The sequence below is a fragment of the Oncorhynchus nerka genome, linkage group LG5 (genome assembly GCF_034236695.1).
Source record: "Oncorhynchus nerka isolate Pitt River linkage group LG5, Oner_Uvic_2.0, whole genome shotgun sequence".
Taxonomy (NCBI): Eukaryota; Metazoa; Chordata; class Actinopteri; order Salmoniformes; family Salmonidae; genus Oncorhynchus; species Oncorhynchus nerka.
This window is the reverse complement of record NC_088400.1, coordinates 15,105,486-15,125,414: the sequence shown is the minus strand read 5'-3', so window position 1 is coordinate 15,125,414 and position 19,929 is coordinate 15,105,486. Positions and strand designations below refer to the sequence as shown.

The 19,929-nt window shown below is 42.6% G+C and overlaps 1 protein-coding gene across 1 annotated transcript in view; it reads right to left on the bottom strand.

Moving 5' to 3' along the window:
• Positions 1–217: 217 nt before the first annotated feature.
• The window catches only part of LOC115129125 (androgen receptor-like), a 29,321-nt gene continuing 9,609 nt past the window's right edge, over positions 218–19,929 (bottom strand). Inside the window, exons 4-9 of the mRNA XM_065018404.1 lie at positions 18,800–19,048; positions 18,372–18,581; positions 17,151–17,295; positions 12,914–13,044; positions 12,678–12,829; positions 218–2,750 (exon numbers count right to left, since the gene is read on the bottom strand). Coding sequence (XP_064874476.1) covers positions 2,583–2,750; positions 12,678–12,829; positions 12,914–13,044; positions 17,151–17,295; positions 18,372–18,581; positions 18,800–19,048 — 1,055 coding nt within the window. The 3' untranslated portion in view covers positions 218–2,582. The remainder of the gene's footprint in view (positions 2,751–12,677; positions 12,830–12,913; positions 13,045–17,150; positions 17,296–18,371; positions 18,582–18,799; positions 19,049–19,929) is intronic.

The following is a 19,929-nucleotide window of genomic DNA, read 5'->3' as shown; positions in this document are numbered from 1 at the left end:
TCATGTTTGCTGTGGGCTCTTTTTGTGCTGAGATATAAAAACTACAAGACCCATAAGCAGATGATCACTGGGGCCTATTCAGGATGCAACTTTTTTTTTTCCCCAGGAAGAGATAGAAATGTATTGTTTCTCAAGTAGAATTAGGGAATTGTGTTGGCTTCGTTTCCTTTCTGCAACGTCGTGAACATATAACCTGAATAGAACACACCTTTTGGAATAGTGAGGTACGGTATTTATTTGGTAAGTAGACATATGAACTCAGATAGGATAAAGTATTGATGAAGCTCAATACTTCAATAGATGGTAACACCTTACCTGAGGGAGAAATATATGTTTTTTTTATGGAAAATTGAGTCAGAAATTGGCACCCCATTCCCTATATAGTGCACTAGTTTTGACCAGAGCCCTATGGGTCCTACTCAAATGTAGTGCACTAAAAGGGTTGGATGTCATTTTGGATACAACCTGTGTGTTTCCCTGTGACTTATACAATACTTAAGATACAAATGACATGATGCCAAATAAAGACCCAGTGATGTGGAATATAGATCGTTATAGTTTCATTTGTTAGACTTTTAAAGAAGTATGCTTTGTTTTGATAGAATATGCAACGTATAATGCATTTCATATTTACAGATATTGTGTTATATATGAATGTCTGTAGAGTATGAATGATGTGTTATTCAGAAGAATTATGACTTATTTTGACAGTGTTAAACATACTACTACATTTACTGAAACTATGAAAGAGTATATAACAGTTAACTGAAAAGAGAGAAAACCAACAGTCTGAAATGTACATTCAGGATCAAACCCTTGAGATCAGGGGTTGTAACGTAATCAACCCTGGGGAGACCGACTGACCCCTCTCATTGAAGCCATGAAGTGCAAGGCCGACTGCGGTACTGAAGGCTGTAGTTTCCAGAAACCAGGATCTCCCATTATAGTGAATGGGAAAATGGCAATCTTCGTTGTAAATATTAGAGAAAAAACTTTTTAAAATATAGCATTCAAACACAACCATGTTACCAATAATTGCTTATATTAGAACAGATGTATGTCCTTGAACTGATTATATAAAAAAAAAATACAATTGTACAAAGAAGTTATAAGGATAATTGAGTTGCTATGGTAGCCTGCAGTACCCTGGTCGGCCTTCGGTTGCAGGCAGCTCTGACCTAGCCTGCAACGTCCCTTCCTGGAGTAGCTCAAACTGTGCATGTTATGTCGACATACATATCCCCAATGAGACGGCACTTTAGCAAGCTAAAACCGACTTCCTAACCTTCAAATGCGACATTGAGTCTTCACATAGGAATTAATGGTGTGACATCATCGACGGCTTTGCCGATTCATGTACAGACAATGGTTGGTCCTCTAGTAAGGTTTTTGTGATATATTGAACCAGGGCTGGCCCTAGCATTTTGGGGCCCCACACCATGTACAGACAATGGTTGGTCCTCTAGTAAGGTTTTTGTGATATATTGAACCAGGGCTGGCCCTAGCGTTTTGGGGCCCCACACCATGCGGGTAAAACATTTTATTGGGCCCCCTCTTGACGGCACAGATAAAGCAAATGTAAGTTTTAAAGTACATTTCCTGAAATTCACATTCGCATTTAGCTATGGGGCATAGAGAAAATGTTGTGGTTTTAAATCACATTTCCTGAAATTCATATTCGCATTTAGCTATGGGGCGTAGAGAAAATGTTGTGGTTTTAAATCACATTTCCTGAAATTCACATTCGCATTTAGCTATGGGGCATAGAGAAAATGTTGTGGTTTTAAATCACATTTGATCAAATTCTACACATTTTTCTTCAAATGGGGCAGCCAGAAGATCTTGCAGATTTAAAGCAAATTTCCAACAATTCTACAAATACTGCCAGGGGGTGGAGAGAAATTATCAAGTTTTAAAGCAAATTTCCTACAATTCTACACATTTTGCCATGACTTATGATATCTGAGTGAGAGTGACTGACAACATCAATGGAGGTCCCCTGGAGGTCAGGGTGCATGCGTGCCTGGTCATTAGTTGGCCATGATTACTATAAGGTGTAGACAGCTGGCTAACTTAACAATCTAAATAAATGTTTGCTAACAAGGGCTAATTCAGAGACTGACACTGCTGATTCACTAACAAAATCACTAACAAAAACTGCTGATTCACTAACAAAAACTGCTGATTCACTAACAAAAACTGCTGATTCACTAACAAAAACTGCTGATTCACTAACAAAAACTGCTGATTCACTAACAAAAACTGCTGATTCACTAACAAATTAAAAAATGTCACCTTGTGTATTTTACTTTAACTCTCAACATTAAGTTGAGACCCCGACTGAGTCCCCCCAAAAAAAAGTACCTTGTGCCTAGGGCCTGCCCTGGGTTGAACCTCTAGCAGGAAGTTTTGTGATAGGTTGAACCACTTGCAGGGTTTTTTGTGATAGGATGACCCTCTAACAAGGTGCATTGTGATAGGATGACCCTCTAGCAAGGTGCATTGTGATGGGATGACCCTCTAGCAAGGTGCATTGTGATGGGATGACCCTCTAGCAAGGTGCATTGTGATGGGATGACCCTCTAGCAAGGTGCATTGTGAAAGAGGATTGGCTGAACTATGCCTGTGAGTATCTTGGGCACGTGAACGCTGACGATCTCAGAGATCATCTCTGGATAGCTGACTCTGGTGGGCAGAGACTGGGCCTGGATAAACAGATCATAGGTGAACTGGTGCAGCTTCCTCACAATCTGAGAGTGAGAGAGAGAGAGTGAGAGAGGGGGGGGGGGAGAGAGAGGGAGTCAACTGTCAGTAATACCAAAGCAGGGGGGGTTGAACAAGTCAGGGGTTAGTGGTTAGGGATAGAAGCAGGGCCGGCCCTGGGTGTAGGCGACATAAGCTGTTGCTTAGGGCCCCTGGCCACTACGGCCCCCAACCCCCCAAAAATAATTTAGGAACTCAGTTGGTGTCTTAACTTACTGTTGAGAGTTATAACAGTAGAACACCAAGAGCTGTTGCTAGAACGTGCAAAATGCTGACCGGATTATGTAACGAACCAAAGTTCGTTGCTATGCTGGTTGTTTGTTCTCTTATTTTACCTCGTAGCGGTCGCAAAGGAAGAAGGATGCGTCATATCAGGGTGTCTAGCTATAAGTTCAACCTGATCAATCAAATGGATGGGTGTAAGCAATTATGGTTATTCCAAATGCCCTTAACTAGGTGTCTTCGCTAGACAGACATAGAGAGGAGGGAGGAGGACAGTGAGAAAGAAAGGATGAAAGTGAGAGGAGGTGGGAAAAGAATGGAAGACAGACAGAGACAGACATAGAGAGGAGGGAGGAGGACAGTGAGAAAGAAAGGATGAAAGTGAGAGGAGGTGGGAAAAGAATGGAAGACAGAGAGACAGACGAAGAGAGAGAAACAGAGAGAAAGACAGCAGTGTAAATGTACTTAGACTAGAGTATTTCAACACCTCTTCTCCTCCAACTTGTTAGGCAATCATATGTACCTACAGGGGAAGGTGGCCAGCCACACAGGAGGGTGATTTTTACTAAGGAGGAGGAGGCCGTGCTGACCAAGATGCATGCTGGCCATTTCGGAGCGCATGATTGCCAAAATCAACCTACGCTTCTTCTGACAGGGAATTGTCTAGGAGGTGGACAGAAGGGAAATAACCTTTTATTTATCAATCACATTCTATTATATCTGAAATTATTAGGATTTCAATGAATATCATATCAGAGAGCACACAATATTTCAATTTGTCACGTTGTGCCTAAAGGTCAGTACCCTGTCTAGCTTGCCAGAAGTTTGAGAGGGCGAAGACTGTGGCGCCGGAGTTGAAGCCCATCCAGGTTGTTTCATCATGGCACATGATCGGTGAGTGTCCCAATTCACATTTCGGCCCGATAAGATGTTTTGTAATGGTTGCTTTATTTGACCACAACAGTATTATAGAATGTGTGTGTGTGTCAGTAGCCTTACAAATATGAACATCTGCATACTGTATGACCCAGGTACGGGTAAGAATAGTCATCTTCTCTCTAACATTTTAAATGTTAGAGGTGGCCCTCATTGGACCCTTCACGAAATACAGGAATGGCAACAGCTGCTGTCGAACGGCGACCCATCACTTTACCAAGAAGGTGTGTGGAGGCAATACCCATTAAGCTCAGTACGGGAAGAGAATGTGGAGGCAATACCCATTAAGCTCAGTACGGGAAGAGAATGTGGAGGCAATACCCATTAAGCTCAGTACAGGAAGAGAATGTGGAGGTAATACCCATTAAGCTCAGTACGGGAAGAGAATGTGGAGGTAATACCCATTAAGCTCAGTACAGGAAGAGAATGTGGAGGTAATACCCATTAAGCTCAGTACAGGAAGAGAATGTGGAGGCAATACCCATTAAGCTCAGTACAGGAAGAGAATGTGGAGGCAATACCCATTAAGCTCAGTACAGGAAGAGAATGTGGAGGCAATACCCATTAAGCTCAGTACAGGAAGAGAATGTGGAGGCAATACCCATTAAGCTCAGTACAGGAAGAGAATGTGGAGGCAATACCCATTAAGCTCAGTACGGGAAGAGAATGTGGAGGCAATACCCATTAAGCTCAGTACAGGAAGAGAATGTGGAGGCAATACCCATTAAGCTCAGTACGGGAAGAGAATGTGGAGGCAATACCCATTAAGCTCAGTACAGGAAGAGAATGTGGAGGCAATACCCATTAAGCTCAGTACAGGAAGAGAATGTGGAGGCAATACCCATTAAGCTCAGTACAGGAAGAGAATGTGGAGGCAATACACATTAAGCTCAGTACAGGAAGAGAATGTGGAGGCAATACCCATTAAGCTCAGTACAGGAAGAGAATGTGGAGGCAATACCCATTAAGCTCAGTACAGGAAGAGAATGTGGAGGCAATACACATTAAGCTCAGTACAGGAAGAGAATGTGGAGGCAATACCCATTAAGCTCAGTACAGGAAGAGAATGTGGAGGTAATACCCATTAAGCTCAGTACAGGAAGAGAATGTGGAGGTAATACACATTAAGCTCAGTACAGGAAGAGAATGTGGAGGTAATACCCATTAAGCTCAGTACAGGAAGAGAATGTGGAGGCAATACCCATTAAGCTCAGTACAGGAAGAGAATGTGGAGGCAATACCCATTAAGCTCAGTACAGGAAGAGAATGTGGAGGTAATACCCATTAAGCTCAGTACAGGAAGAGAATGTGGAGGCAATACACATTAAGCTCAGTACAGGAAGAGAATGTGGAGGCAATACACATTAAGCTCAGTACAGGAAGAGAATGTGGAGGCAATACCCATTAAGCTCAGTACAGGAAGAGAATGTGGAGGTAATACCCATTAAGCTCAGTACAGGAAGAGAATGTGGAGGCAATACCCATTAAGCTCAGTACAGGAAGAGAATGTGGAGGTAATACCCACTAAGCTCAGTACGGGAAGAGAATGTGGAGGTAATACCCATTAAGCTCAGTACAGGAAGAGAATCTGCTTAACTCTAAATTCTCTTCTGTATAACCCATTCAAAAAAGTGCTTGAAACCAAAAGTAGATTTTTGTATTGGATGATACCCATCAAGGACGACTGACGAGGACAACTCCAAGACAATGACGGACATCTTCAACACCCACAGTCATCTTGAGTGACCGAGGTCATGAACACTGGAACAAGTGACGGATGTTATAGGTTATATTCTGTCACCAATGGTTTGTTTTATTGATTTTTTACAATTTGTTTTTCCGTGGTACATAAACAGACCTATTTCAATATCTTTCATTGTCGATAGATATCCCTTTCCTACTCCCTCCTCCAGGTTTGGTGAATGGACCAACCAAACCCTCAAGACATGTCATGGGCAAGTCCCTTGATTGGTACCAGGAAGGTTGGGAGAACTACTGGAAGGTAATTCTCTTTGCACACAACAGCAGCATCCAGGCCTCCACCGAGTACGGACAGGAGTCGCAGCTGTTGGCTGAGGTAAAACAATGCAATTGTATCTACAATTATTGCATATACTGATGTTGTTTGTCTATTGCTATTTTTATATAAGGTACTTTCAGATCACTGAAACCCCACCTGATGTGGTGGAAGCTGTCGAACCAGATCAGAACCCTCGAGGACTACAGTACCTTCAGGCACGGACTGAGGAGGATGTAGAGGTTTTTGACCAGGTAAAAATGATTGTCCGCTGTCAATTTATTTTCTGTCCCTCCAAGAGATATGTAAGAAATAGAATAGCATTTATTCCTGTTATCAGTCAATGTGAGACTGAACATGGACAAGGCGCAGGAGAAACAGAAGGAGAGCTACTGGAGCAGAATGAAGAAGGGGAACAAGTGCTGCGACTTCAGGGCGAATTACTAGGTTTGGAAGATGGAGGAAAGAAAGACGACACCTGGGAAACCTCACTGCTCTTTCGCTCCTAGCTGGGGTCACCATCAGTTAAAGTGAATATAGAAAATATCAGATGATAACTATTTGTATTTGCACACAAAATAACCTGAAGCTAGTTTTAGTTCCCTTAACACTGATATTTTTCTCTTTGTCTTCCTAGGGTTCCCTCGGTGGAAGCCAACAATCTTCTACAGTTGGAGTCTCTTTGTCTTCCTAGGGTTCCCTCGGTGGAAGCCAACAATCTTCTACAGTTGGAGCACTTGGACGGTCGACCACTGAAAGCACTGCCGCCCTACACTTCAGTGAAGCCCAATAGACAAAGTATGCTCAGCTTTGGTTGACAGAAACAATAAGAAAAGCAAGAAATAGTAGTTATGCTAAGCCTATAGAAATTTACTTCTCCAATATCCTACTCTATCATACTCTATTCTACTCTATCATTCTCTATCATAGTCTATCCTACTCTATCATACTATATCATTCTCTATCATAGTCTATTCTACTCTATTCTACTCTATCATACTCTATAATTTTGTATCATAACCTATCATAGTCTATTCTACTCTATTCTACTCTATCATACTCTATAATTTTGTATCATAACCTATCATAGTCTATTCTACTCTATTCTACTCTATCATACTCTATAATTTTGTATCATAACCTATCATAGTCTATTCTACTCTATTCTACTCTATCATACTCTATAATTTTGTATCATAACCTATCATAGTCTATTCTACTCTATTCTACTCTATCATACTCTATAATTTTGTATCATAACCTATCATAGTCTATCCTACTCTATGCTACTCTATCATACTCTATAATTTTGTATCATAACCTATCATAGTCTATCCTACTCTATTCTACTCTATCATACTCTATAATTTTGTATCATAACCTATCATAGTCTATTCTACTCTATCATACTCTATAATTTTGTATCATAACCTATCATAGTCTATTCTACTCTATTCTACTCTATCATACTCTATAATTTTGTATCATAACCTATCATAGTCTATTCTACTCTATTCTACTCTATCATACTCTATAATTTTGTATCATAACCTATCATAGTCTATTCTACTCTATTCTACTCTATCATACTCTATAATTTTGTATCATAACCTATCATAGTCTATCCTACTCTATTCTACTCTATCATACTCTATAATTTTGTATCATAACCTATCATAGTCTATCCTACTCTATTCTACTCTATCATACTCTATAATTTTGTATCATAACCTATCATAGTCTATTCTACTCTATTCTACTCTATCATACTCTATAATTTTGTATCATAACCTATCATAGTCTATTCTACTCTATCATACTCTATAATTTTGTATCATAACCTATCATAGTCTATTCTACTCTATCATACTCTATAATTTTGTATCATAACCTATCATAGTCTATTCTACTCTATTCTACTCTATCATACTCTATAATTTTGTATCATAACCTATCATAGTCTATTCTACTCTATTCTACTCTATAATTTTGTATCATAACCTATCATAGTCTATTCTACTCTATTCTACTCTATCATACTCTATAATTTTGTATCATAACCTATCATAGTCTATTCTACTCTATCATACTCTATAATTTTGTATCATAACCTATCATAGTCTATTCTACTCTATCATACTCTATAATTTTGTATCATAACCTATCATAGTCTATTCTACTCTATTCTACTCTATCATACTCTATAATTTTGTATCATAACCTATCATAGTCTATTCTACTCTATCATACTCTATAATTTTGTATCATAACCTATCATAGTCTATTCTACTCTATCATACTCTATAATTTTGTATCATAACCTATCATAGTCTATTCTACTCTATCATACTCTATAATTTTGTATCATAACCTATCATAGTCTATTCTACTCTATCATACTCTATAATTTTGTATCATAACCTATCATAGTCTATTCTACTCTATCATACTCTATAATTTTGTATCATAACCTATCATAGTCTATTCTACTCTATCATACTCTATAATTTTGTATCATAACCTATCATAGTCTATTCTACTCTATCATACTCTATAATTTTGTATCATAACCTATCATAGTCTATTCTACTCTATCATACTCTATAATTTTGTATCATAACCTATCATAGTCTATTCTACTCTATCATACTCTATAATTTTGTATCATAACCTATCATAGTCTATTCTACTCTATCATACTCTATAATTTTGTATCATAACCTATCATAGTCTATTCTACTCTATCATACTCTATAATTTTGTATCATAACCTATCATAGTCTATTCTACTCTATCATACTCTATAATTTTGTATCATAACCTATCATAGTCTATTCTACTCTATCATACTCTATAATTTTGTATCATAACCTATCATAGTCTATTCTACTCTATCATACTCTATAATTTTGTATCATAACCTATCATAGTCTATTCTACTCTATCATACTCTATAATTTTGTATCATAACCTATCATAGTCTATTCTACTCTATCATACTCTATAATTTTGTATCATAACCTATCATAGTCTATTCTACTCTATCATACTCTATAATTTTGTATCATAACCTATCATAGTCTATTCTACTCTATCATACTCTATAATTTTGTATCATAACCTATCATAGTCTATTCTACTCTATCATACTCTATAATTTTGTATCATAACCTATCATAGTCTATTCTACTCTATCATACTCTATAATTTTGTATCATAACCTATCATAGTCTATTCTACTCTATCATACTCTATAATTTTGTATCATAACCTATCATAGTCTATTCTACTCTATCATACTCTATAATTTTGTATCATAACCTATCATAGTCTATTCTACTCTATCATACTCTATAATTTTGTATCATAACCTATCATAGTCTATTCTACTCTATCATACTCTATAATTTTGTATCATAACCTATCATAGTCTATTCTACTCTATCATACTCTATAATTTTGTATCATAACCTATCATAGTCTATTCTACTCTATCATACTCTATAATTTTGTATCATAACCTATCATAGTCTATTCTACTCTATCATACTCTATAATTTTGTATCATAACCTATCATAGTCTATTCTACTCTATCATACTCTATAATTTTGTATCATAACCTATCATAGTCTATTCTACTCTATCATACTCTATAATTTTGTATCATAACCTATCATAGTCTATTCTACTCTATCATACTCTATAATTTTGTATCATAACCTATCATAGTCTATTCTACTCTATCATACTCTATAATTTTGTATCATAACCTATCATAGTCTATTCTACTCTATCATACTCTATAATTTTGTATCATAACCTATCATACTGGGCACATAATATGTGAGATACACAGATTAACTAAAAACACTCGCACAGCAAACACTGAGAGCATCAGTGCCTGAACTTTGCAGTCTCCCTCTTCAAGTCTCCCTTCTGAGACTGACTGCCTGTTGAGAATAGGTGACAGGCAGAACCACCCACCCACACAGCAACCCCCTCCTCTATATTGCACACACCAGAATTCAGTATTTTAGTCTATGATTGCCATGTTTGTGTAAAACAAATGAATGACACAACTGTACCAAAAACGATTGAAGTTTATGTATTCAAATCTGAAATATTGCCAGGTTGGTTTTCACAGCTGTTTCACAAGGTGTTCATTGTTGTAAGGTATCCTTTGATGGTATTTATTTGTTCCACATTATTCATTGTTGTATCCTATGACCGACAATAAATACATATATATTCAACCACAAGGGTGTACTAATGAGCTATGTGAGATAGAACAACATGAATCCTAAAGGAGGTCTAGTGAAGATATATTATTATAGCGTAGATAAGGGGAGGGCAGGATCAAATTGAAACACGACGGCCAGACAACCAGTGTATGAATCCAACAGATTTGCATATGAATGGAGTGGAAATGATCTGACTTCCTGGTCTGTAAGGTAAGTCACTTTAATGTGTCAAGCAGATTACACGTTTTATTTGACATTTCCGAAACGTAATAATGTTTAAGACATGGATTTCATGTTGTAATGTTAACAAGGTACCCAAAAGTAGTTTGAATGAATGTTTTCATTTTGTCAGCTAAATAAAACTTGTTTAAACAGCGAAATTGCTGCGGAAATCGGCCTTGTTTGCATAGCAATGATGATGTCATTTAGGCTGTAATTAGGTAACCCCACCGTTGATATAGCAACGGACGCTAATAATTTATCGAACTCCATTGTGACGCAGAAGGGGACACTATTTGGCCAGGGGACATTATTTGCCATGACAGGCCCACAAAAAGCTAGGCTGGCCCTTGGTAGTAGGTCTATATTACCTGCTGTAGGTAGTCCACTGGCTGGGTTAGCTAGAACAAGTGTTGAGTATGGGTTACGGGTTAGAGGTCAGGGATAGGTCAGTTCTGTGGTTGCCATGGCGCAGAGAGCTCTGTAAATATTGTACATATTTGAAGTTTTAGTTGTTTTCTTTTTTGACCAACTTTTTATTTTGTTAGCTAAGTAAGTTTTGATTGTATATTGTATATATTGTAGCAATCCTGGGTTTATAAGTGCGGATATCGACTGCAAGAAGAGCATGTTGTTGCGCTCTGGGCTTCGGGCCAGAAGGTTGAGGGTTCGAACCGCACTTCCTGCCTGATTCATTACAATATATTGATCCACGGCAGTGCAAGATTGGCAAGTCAGTTATTTTACCAACTGAACTGAGAAGCTATTTAGCTACCAACTTTATTTGAAACAACAAGAGATGGCAGAGGCTTGGAGAATTTTGAAGATGGCAGAGGTTTTCCCCAGTAGTTTATTTCAAGGTGGACTATCGCTTTTGACTGTAGTGAGCTTCATGCCATAAAGCTTAGCAGCTGCATTACTTCACCCAGGTTGGTGTTACATGTTTTTCAGAGGAGTTTCCAAGGGAAGAGGTGACCTGACTTCTAACTTGTTTCTCCCCTGGATCTAAGCATCGTTTCACCCCTGCTCAACCCACATCTCGGCCCGTCCTTCATCTGGGCCTCAACCATTCATCTGGGCCTCAACCCTTCATCTGGGCCTCAACCCTTCATCTGGGCCTCAACCCTTGGGCTCCCGAATGGCGCAGTGGTCTAAGGCACTGCATCTCAGTGCTTGAGGCGTTACTACAGACACCCTGGTTTGATTCTAGAGTCCCATACAGTGGTGCACAATTGGCCAAGTGTCATATGGGTTTGGCCGATGTTGGCTGTCCTTGTAAATAAGAATTTGTTCTTAACTGACTTTCCTAGTTAAATAAAGGTTACATTTTTTAAATACATTTTTGTTATCATCTGGACCTCAACCCTTCATTTGGGCCTCGGTCGGTAGAGACGTGGACGGGTCAGGTAAGTGGACATGTAGAGTGGATTGGACACCGGATGTGACCCGTTGAACTGGCACCTGCCTCTGTGGATGACTGTGAAAGACTGTGGATGACTGTGAAAGACTGTGGATGACTGTGAAAGACTGTGGATGACTGTGAAAGACTGTGGATGACTGTGGATGACTGTGAAAGACTGGATGACTGTGAAAGACTGTGGATGACTGTGGATGTGGATGACTGTGAAAGACTGTGGATGACTGTGAAAGACTGTGGATGACTGTGAAAGACTGTGGATGACTGTGAAAGACCTTCCAGCTAGAACTGTCAATAGGCTAACTGAAAGATTAGACTGTTTTAAGATTGAGATTCTTGCTGTAATGAAAAGCGCTATACTAATTAAATCTAGTATCATTATTATTATCATTAAATTACCGGACGTAGTTGTGTTAGCTGGAACAGGCGTTGTGTATGGGTTAGGGGTTAGAGGTCAGGGTTAGGTAATATTACCGGGTGTAGGAAATCCAGTAGCTGTGTTAGCTGGAACAGGCGTTGTGTATGGGTTAGGGTTAGAGGTCAGGGTTAGGTAATATTACCGGGTGTAGGAAGTCCAGTAGCTGTGTTAGCTGGAACAGGCGTTGTGTATGGGTTAGGGGTTAGAGGTCAGGGTTAGGTAATATTACCGGGTGTAGGAAGTCCAGTAGCTGTGTGAGCTGGAAAAGGCGTTGTGTATGGGTTAGGGGTTAGAGGTCAGGGTTAGGTAATATTACCGGGTGTAGGAAGTCCAGTAGCTGTGTGAGCTGGAACAGGCGTTGTGTATGGGTTAGGGGTTAGTCCAGTAGCTGTGTGAGCAGGGTTATGGGTTAGGGGTTAGAGGTCAGGGTTAGGTAATATTACCGGGTGTAGGAAGTCCAGTAGCTGTGTGAGCTGGAACAGGCGTTGTGTATGGTGTTTTTCTCCATGTTGGCTGGCCAGACAAACCAGCTCCTTGATGTAAGAGATCCTCAGCTCGTCAAAACACTTCTGATTCCTCAGACCCTCCACAGGGACTAAAAGACACAAAGAAATAAGCAAATATTGAACCAGATAATGATACAGTCACTTAGTTTCAGTGTGTCAGTGATGTGACTCACTGATGCTGAAGAGGAGCAGAGCCTTCATACAGAGGAACTCTTCCTGGGTGACTCTGAGCATACAGAACCTCTGGGACAGCAGACGGAACTGGACACAGTGTTCGTACATACTGGACACACGCATCCTCTGACTGGGGTGGGGGAGTGGGGGGTGGAGAGAAGAGAGAGACAGACAGACAGACAGACGGAGAGAAAGAGGGTGAGGAGAGAGAGTGTAATGTTTGTTTATTTCTAGTCCCATTTTTTTATTGTCTATTCCATTTGGTAACATGTGTTTAAATTGAATTGCGAAGGAGAGAGAGGGGGAGTTAGGATGAGAGGGAGTTAGGATGAGAGGGAGTTAGGATGAGGGGAGTTAGGATGAGGGGGAGTTAGGATGAGGGGAGTTAGGATGAGAGGGAGTTAGGATGAGAGGGAGTTAGGATGAGGGGAGTTAGGATGAGAGGGAGTTAGGATGAGGGGGAGTTAGGATGAGGGGAGTTAGGATGAGGGGAGTTAGGATGAGAGGGAGTTAGGATGAGAGGGAGTTAGGATGAGAGGGGAGTTAGGATGAGGGGAGTTAGGATGAGAGGGAGTTAGGATGAGAGGGAGTTAGGATGAGGGGGAGTTAGGATGAGAGGGAGTTAGGATGAGGGAGTTAGTTAGGAGGGAGTTAGATGAGGGAGTTAGGATGAGAGGGAGTTAGGATGAGGGGAGTTAGGATGAGAGGGAGTTAGGATGAGGGGAGTTAGGATGAGGGGAGTTAGGATGAGGGGGAGTTAGGATGAGAGGGAGTTAGGATGAGGGGGAGTTAGGATGAGAGGGAGTTAGGATGAGAGGGAGTTAGGATGAGGGGGAGTTAGTTAGGATGAGAGGGAGTTAGGATGAGGGGAGTTAGGATGAGAGGGAGTTAGGATGAGGGGAGTTAGGATGAGGGGAGTTAGGATGAGGGGGAGTTAGGATGAGGGGAGTTTAGGATGAGGGGGAGTTAGGATGAGAGGGAGTTAGGATGAGAGGGAGTTAGGATGAGGGGAGTTAGGATGAGGGGAGTTAGGATGAGGGGGAGTTAGGATGAGGGGAGTTAGGATGAGGGGAGTTAGGATGAGGGGGAGTTAGGATGAGAGGGAGTTAGGATGAGAGGGAGTTAGGATGAGAGGGAGTTAGGATGAGGGGGAGTTAGGATGAGGGGGAGTTAGGATGAGAGGGAGTTAGGATGAGAGGGAGTTAGGATGAGAGGGAGTTAGGATGAGGGGGAGTTAGGATGAGAGGGAGTTAGGATGAGTTAGGATGAGGGAGTTAGGATGAGAGGGAGTTAGGATGAGGGGAGTGAGGATGAGAGGGAGTTAGGATGAGGGGGAGTTAGGATGAGGGGAGTTAGGATGAGGGGATGAGAGGGAGTTAGGATGAGAGGGAGTTAGGATGAGAGGAGTTAGGATGAGAGGGAGTTAGGATGAGGGGAGTTAGGATGAGAGGGAGTTAGGATGAGAGGGAGTTAGGATGAGAGGGAGTTAGGATGAGAGGGAGTTAGGATGAGAGGGAGTTAGAGGATGAGAGGGAGTTAGGATGAGGGGGAGTTAGGATGAGGGGAGTTAGGATGAGGGGGAGTTAGGATGAGGGGAGTTAGGATGAGAGGAGTTAGGATGAGAGGGAGTTAGGATGAGGGGAGTTAGGATGAGAGGGAGTTAGGATGAGAGGGAGTTAGGATGAGAGGGAGTTAGGATGAGGGGAGTTAGGATGAGGGGAGTTAGGATGAGAGGGAGTGAGGATGAGGGGGAGTTAGGATGAGGGGGAGTTAGGATGAGGGGGAGTTAGGATGAGGGGGAGTTAGGATGAGAGGGAGTTAGGATGAGAGGGAGTTAGGATGAGAGGGAGTTAGGATGAGAGGGAGTTAGGATGAGAGGGAGTTAGGATGAGAGGGAGTGAGGATGAGAGGGAGTTAGGATGAGGGGGAGTTAGGATGAGAGGGAGTTAGGATGAGAGGGAGTTAGGATGAGAGGGAGTTAGGATGAGGGGGAGTAGGATGAGGGGGAGTTAGGATGAGGGGAGTTAGGATGGGAGGAGTTAGGATGAGAGGGAGTTAGGATGAGAGGGAGTTAGGAGAGGGATGAGGATGAGAGGGAGTTAGGATGAGAGGGAGTTAGGATGAGAGGGAGTTAGGATGAGGGGAGTTAGGATGAGAGGAGTTAGGATGAGAGGGAGTTAGGATGAGGGGGAGTTAGGATGAGGGGGAGTTAGGATGAGAGGGAGTTAGGATGAGAGGGAGTTAGGATGAGAGGGAGTTAGGATGAGGGGAGTTAGGATGAGAGGGAGTTAGGATGAGAGGGAGTTAGGATGAGGGGGAGTGAGGATGAGAGGGAGTTAGGATGAGGGGAGTTAGGATGAGAGGGAGTTAGGATGAGAGGGAGTTAGGATGAGAGGGAGTTAGGATGAGGGGAGTTAGGATGAGGGGAGTTAGGATGAGAGGGAGTTAGGATGAGAGGGAGTTAGGATGAGAGGGAGTTAGGATGAGGGGGAGTTAGGATGAGAGGGAGTTAGGATGAGAGGGAGTTAGGATGAGGGGGAGTGAGGATGAGAGGGAGTTAGGATGAGGGGGAGTTAGGATGAGAGGGAGTTAGGATGAGAGGGAGTTAGGATGAGAGGGAGTTAGGATGAGAGGGAGTTAGGATGAGGGGAGTTAGGATGAGAGGGAGTTAGGATGAGAGGGAGTGAGGATGAGAGGGAGTGAGGATGAGGGGGAGTTGAGGGAGTTAGGATGAGGGGGAGTTAGGATGAGAGGGAGTTAGGATGAGAGGGAGTTAGGATGAGAGGGAGTTAGGATGAGAGGGAGTTAGGATGAGGGGAGTTAGGATGAGAGGGAGTTAGGATGAGAGGGAGTTAGGATGAGAGGGAGTTAGGATGAGAGGGAGTTAGGATGAGAGGGAGTTAGGATGAGGGGAGTTAGGATGAGGGGAGTTAGGATGAGGGGAGTTAGGATGAGGGGGAGTTAGGATGAGGGGGAGTTAGGATGAGAGGGAGTTAGGATGAGGGGAGTTAGGATGAGAGGGAGTTAGGATGAGAGGGAGTTAGGATGAGAGGGAGTTAGGATGAGGGAGTTAGGATGAGGGGGAGTTAGGATGAGGGGGAGTTAGGATGAGAGGGAGTGAGGATGAGAGGGAGTTAGGATGAGGGGGAGTGAGGATGAGAGGGAGTTAGGATGAGGGGGAGTTAGGATGAGAGGGAGTTAGGATGAGAGGGAGTTAGGATGAGAGGGAGTTAGGATGAGAGGGAGTTAGGATGAGAGGGAGTTAGGATGAGAGGGAGTTAGGATGAGAGGGAGTTAGGATGAGGGGAGGAGGATGAGAGGGAGTTAGGATGAGAGGGAGTGAGGATGAGAGGGAGTTAGGATGAGGGGGAGTGAGGATGAGGGGGAGTTAGGATGAGGGGGAGTTAGGATGGGAGGGAGTTAGGATGAGAGGGAGTTAGGATGAGAGGGAGTTAGGATGAGAGGGAGTGAGGATGAGAGGGAGTTAGGATGAGGGGGAGTGAGGATGAGAGGGAGTTAGGATGAGAGGGAGTGAGGATGAGAGGGAGTTAGGATGAGGGGGAGTTAGGATGAGGGGGGAGTGAGGATGAGAGGGAGTTAGGATGAGGGGAGTTAGGATGAGAGGGAGTTAGGATGAGAGGGAGTTAGGATGAGAGGGAGTTAGGATGAGGGGAGTTAGGATGAGAGGGAGTTAGGATGAGAGGGAGTTAGGATGAGAGGGAGTTAGGATGAGAGGGAGTTAGGATGAGGGGAGTTAGGATGAGGGGGAGTTAGGATGAGGGAGTTAGGATGAGAGGGAGTTAGGATGAGAGGGAGTTAGGATGAGAGGGAGTTAGGATGAGAGGGAGTTAGGATGAGAGGGAGTTAGGATGAGGGGGAGTTAGGATGAGAGGGAGTTAGGATGAGAGGGAGTTAGGATGAGGGGGAGTTAGGATGAGAGGGAGTTAGGATGAGAGGGAGTTAGGATGAGGGGAGTTAGGATGAGAGGGAGTTAGGATGAGGGGGAGTTAGGATGAGAGGGAGTTAGGTTGAGAGGGAGTTAGGATGAGAGGGAGTTAGGATGAGGGGGAGTTAGGATGAGAGGGAGTTAGGATGAGAGGGAGTGAAATTGATTCAGAGTGTTGTTATATAACCAATAATACAACATTTCAAATTTCAGACATTTCCCTTGTATATTGTCTAGAGACAGAGAGAGATTGTCATCAATATTGTATTCAGCAAGACAATAGTACTCACTCGTTAAAGATGAGGTCAGGAGCGAAGTAGAGCTCTCTAGCATCTGTGTTAGTGTAAGACCTCCAGCCCAGAGCGAACACCATCAACCCCAGCCATGAAGACTGGATCACTGACATCTGGTCTTCTACATGCAGCTGTCTGAAACCTACACAGAGAAAATCATCAACCCCAGCCATGAAGACTGGACCACTGACATCTGGTCTTCTACATGCAGCTGTCTGAAACCTACACAGAGAACATCATCAACCTCAGCCATGAAGACTGGACCACTGACATCTGGTCTTCTACATGCAGCTGTCTGAAACCTACACAGAGAACATCATCAACCCCAGCCATGAAGACTGGACCACTGACATCTGGTCTTCTACATGAAACCCATAGTGCAGGGAGAATAAAATATGTGATGAGTAGAGCCCCCTCTGGTGGGAAGGACATAGAAAACTAGAACCGAGGCTACAGCACTGATATCAGTCATACACAGACCAGTTCTCTGTCCCCCAGCTCTCTCTATCACACCTGGGTTAGTGGGTTGGTACCATGTAGTGGTTAGGTAACAGTAGGATACAGGGTTAGTGGGTTGGTAACATGTAGTGGTTAGGTAACAGTAGGATACAGGGTTGGTAACATGTAGTGGTTAGGTAACAGTAGGATACAGGGTTAGTGGGTTGGTAACATGTAGTGGTTAGGTAACAGTAGGATACAGGGTTGGTAACATGTAGTGGTTAGGTAACAGTAGAATACAGGGTTAGTAACATGTAGTGGTTAGGTAACAGTAGGATACAGGGTTGGTACCATGTAGTGGTTAGGTAACAGTAGGATACAGGGTTAGTGGGTTGGTAACATGTAGTGGTTAGGTAACAGTAGGATACAGGGTTGGTAACATGTAGTGGTTAGGTAACAGTAGGATACAGGGTTGGTAACATGTAGTGGTTAGGTAACAGTAGGATACAGGGTTGGTAACATGTAGTGGTTAGGTAACAGTAGGATACAGGGTTGGTAACATGTAGTGGTTAGGTAACAGTAGGATACAGGGTTGGTAACATGTAGTAGTTAGGTAACAGTAGGATACAGGGTTAGTGGGTTGGTAACATGTAGTGGTTAGGTAACAGTAGGATACAGGGTTGGTAACATGTAGTAGTTAGGTAACAGTAGGATACAGGGTTAGTGGGTTGGTAACATGTAGTGGTTAGGTAACAGTAGGATACATGAAGAATGGTTTACCTGGCATGGCTTTAGCCCAGTTCACCACAGACACCAGTTGTCTCTCTCCCAGCTCGTTGAGGCTGGACAGTAGGGAGGCGAAACAGTCTGGCTGGGAGGTGTCATGGCCTGCGTTGACCATTCCTGGCTCAATGGAACTCAGAATGTTGAGGAGGGAGGGGCGTAGACTGGGGGAGGGGCCAAGAGCGGGAGCCTGCGACGCAGCACAGCCTGCAGAGAGGGATATGAGATGAAACAAGGCAAGGTGAATTGAGACATGAGATGAGAGACAAAATGAAACCAGTTGAGACTGAATATGTGCTGCCTTTCATCCAGGGTCGGGGTAAATTCTGAATTGAGTTGTAACTGCTTTCTTAGTCAGGGCTCACTTGAAAAAATAGCATTCTGGATAAGAAAAATATTTTACATATGGTAATATTGATCCTCACATTTAGCCTGTGGGGAAACGGTGGATAACTGTAATCCCCCAGTCCTCTCTCCAGTCCTCTCTCCAGGCCTCTCTCCTCCCCTCTCTCCAGGCCTCTCTCCTCCCCTCTCTCCTCCCCTCTCTCCAGGCCTCTCTCCAGTCCTCTCTCCAGGTCTCTCTCCTCCCCTCTCTCCAGTCCTCTCTTTGCCGGGTGCCTGTGTTCCCCCCTCCACTCCTCCTTTCAGCGGGCCAGCTCCCCTCAGCTTGCGGCCTGAAATGCACCACACACAGAAGTAGGACAGAGAGAAAGGCCCCATTACCACTAGAAGATATAAAGGAGTCTGAGGAGCGGGGTGGAGAAAAATAAAGCTATTTTTCCATTCACATTACATCATTGCCGTGGCTGCTGGCCATGTGACATTATTGGTCTGTAGCTCAAATTGACCGTAAATATCACAGTAGCCACTAGCGAGAAGGCACAAACTATTTAACAATGACAAGAGACTTTTCTTCCAAAATATTACACTACTTGATAATGCAACAATTCACAAGCATGTACAATACAACCAGAAAGCATTCAGACCCTACTTATTCTAAAATGGATTAAATATATTTTTTCCCTCAACATTCTACACACAATACCCCATAATGACAAAGTGAAAACGGATTTTTAGAAATATTTGCAATGTATTAAAAATGAAAGAAACGCTGAAATACCTTATTTACATAAGTATTCAGACCCTTTGCTATGAGACTCGAAATTCTGCTCAGGTGCTCATCCTGTTTCCATTGATCATCCTTGAGATTTTTCTACAATTGGAGTCAACCTGTGGTAAATGTAATTGATTGGACATGATTTGGAAAAGCACACACCTGTCTATATAAGGTCCTACAGTTGACAGTGCACGTCAGAGCAAAAACCAAGCCATGAGGTCAAAGGAATTGTCCATAGAGCTCAGAGACAGGATTGCGTCGAGGCACAGATCTGGGGAAGGGTACCAAAACATTTCTGCAGCATTGACGGTCCCCAAGAACACAGTGGCCTCCATCATTCTTAAATGCAAGAAGTTTGGAACTACCAAGACTCTTTCTAGAGCTGGCCACCCGGCCAAACTGAGCAATCGGGGGTGAAGGTCCTTGGTCAGGGAGGTG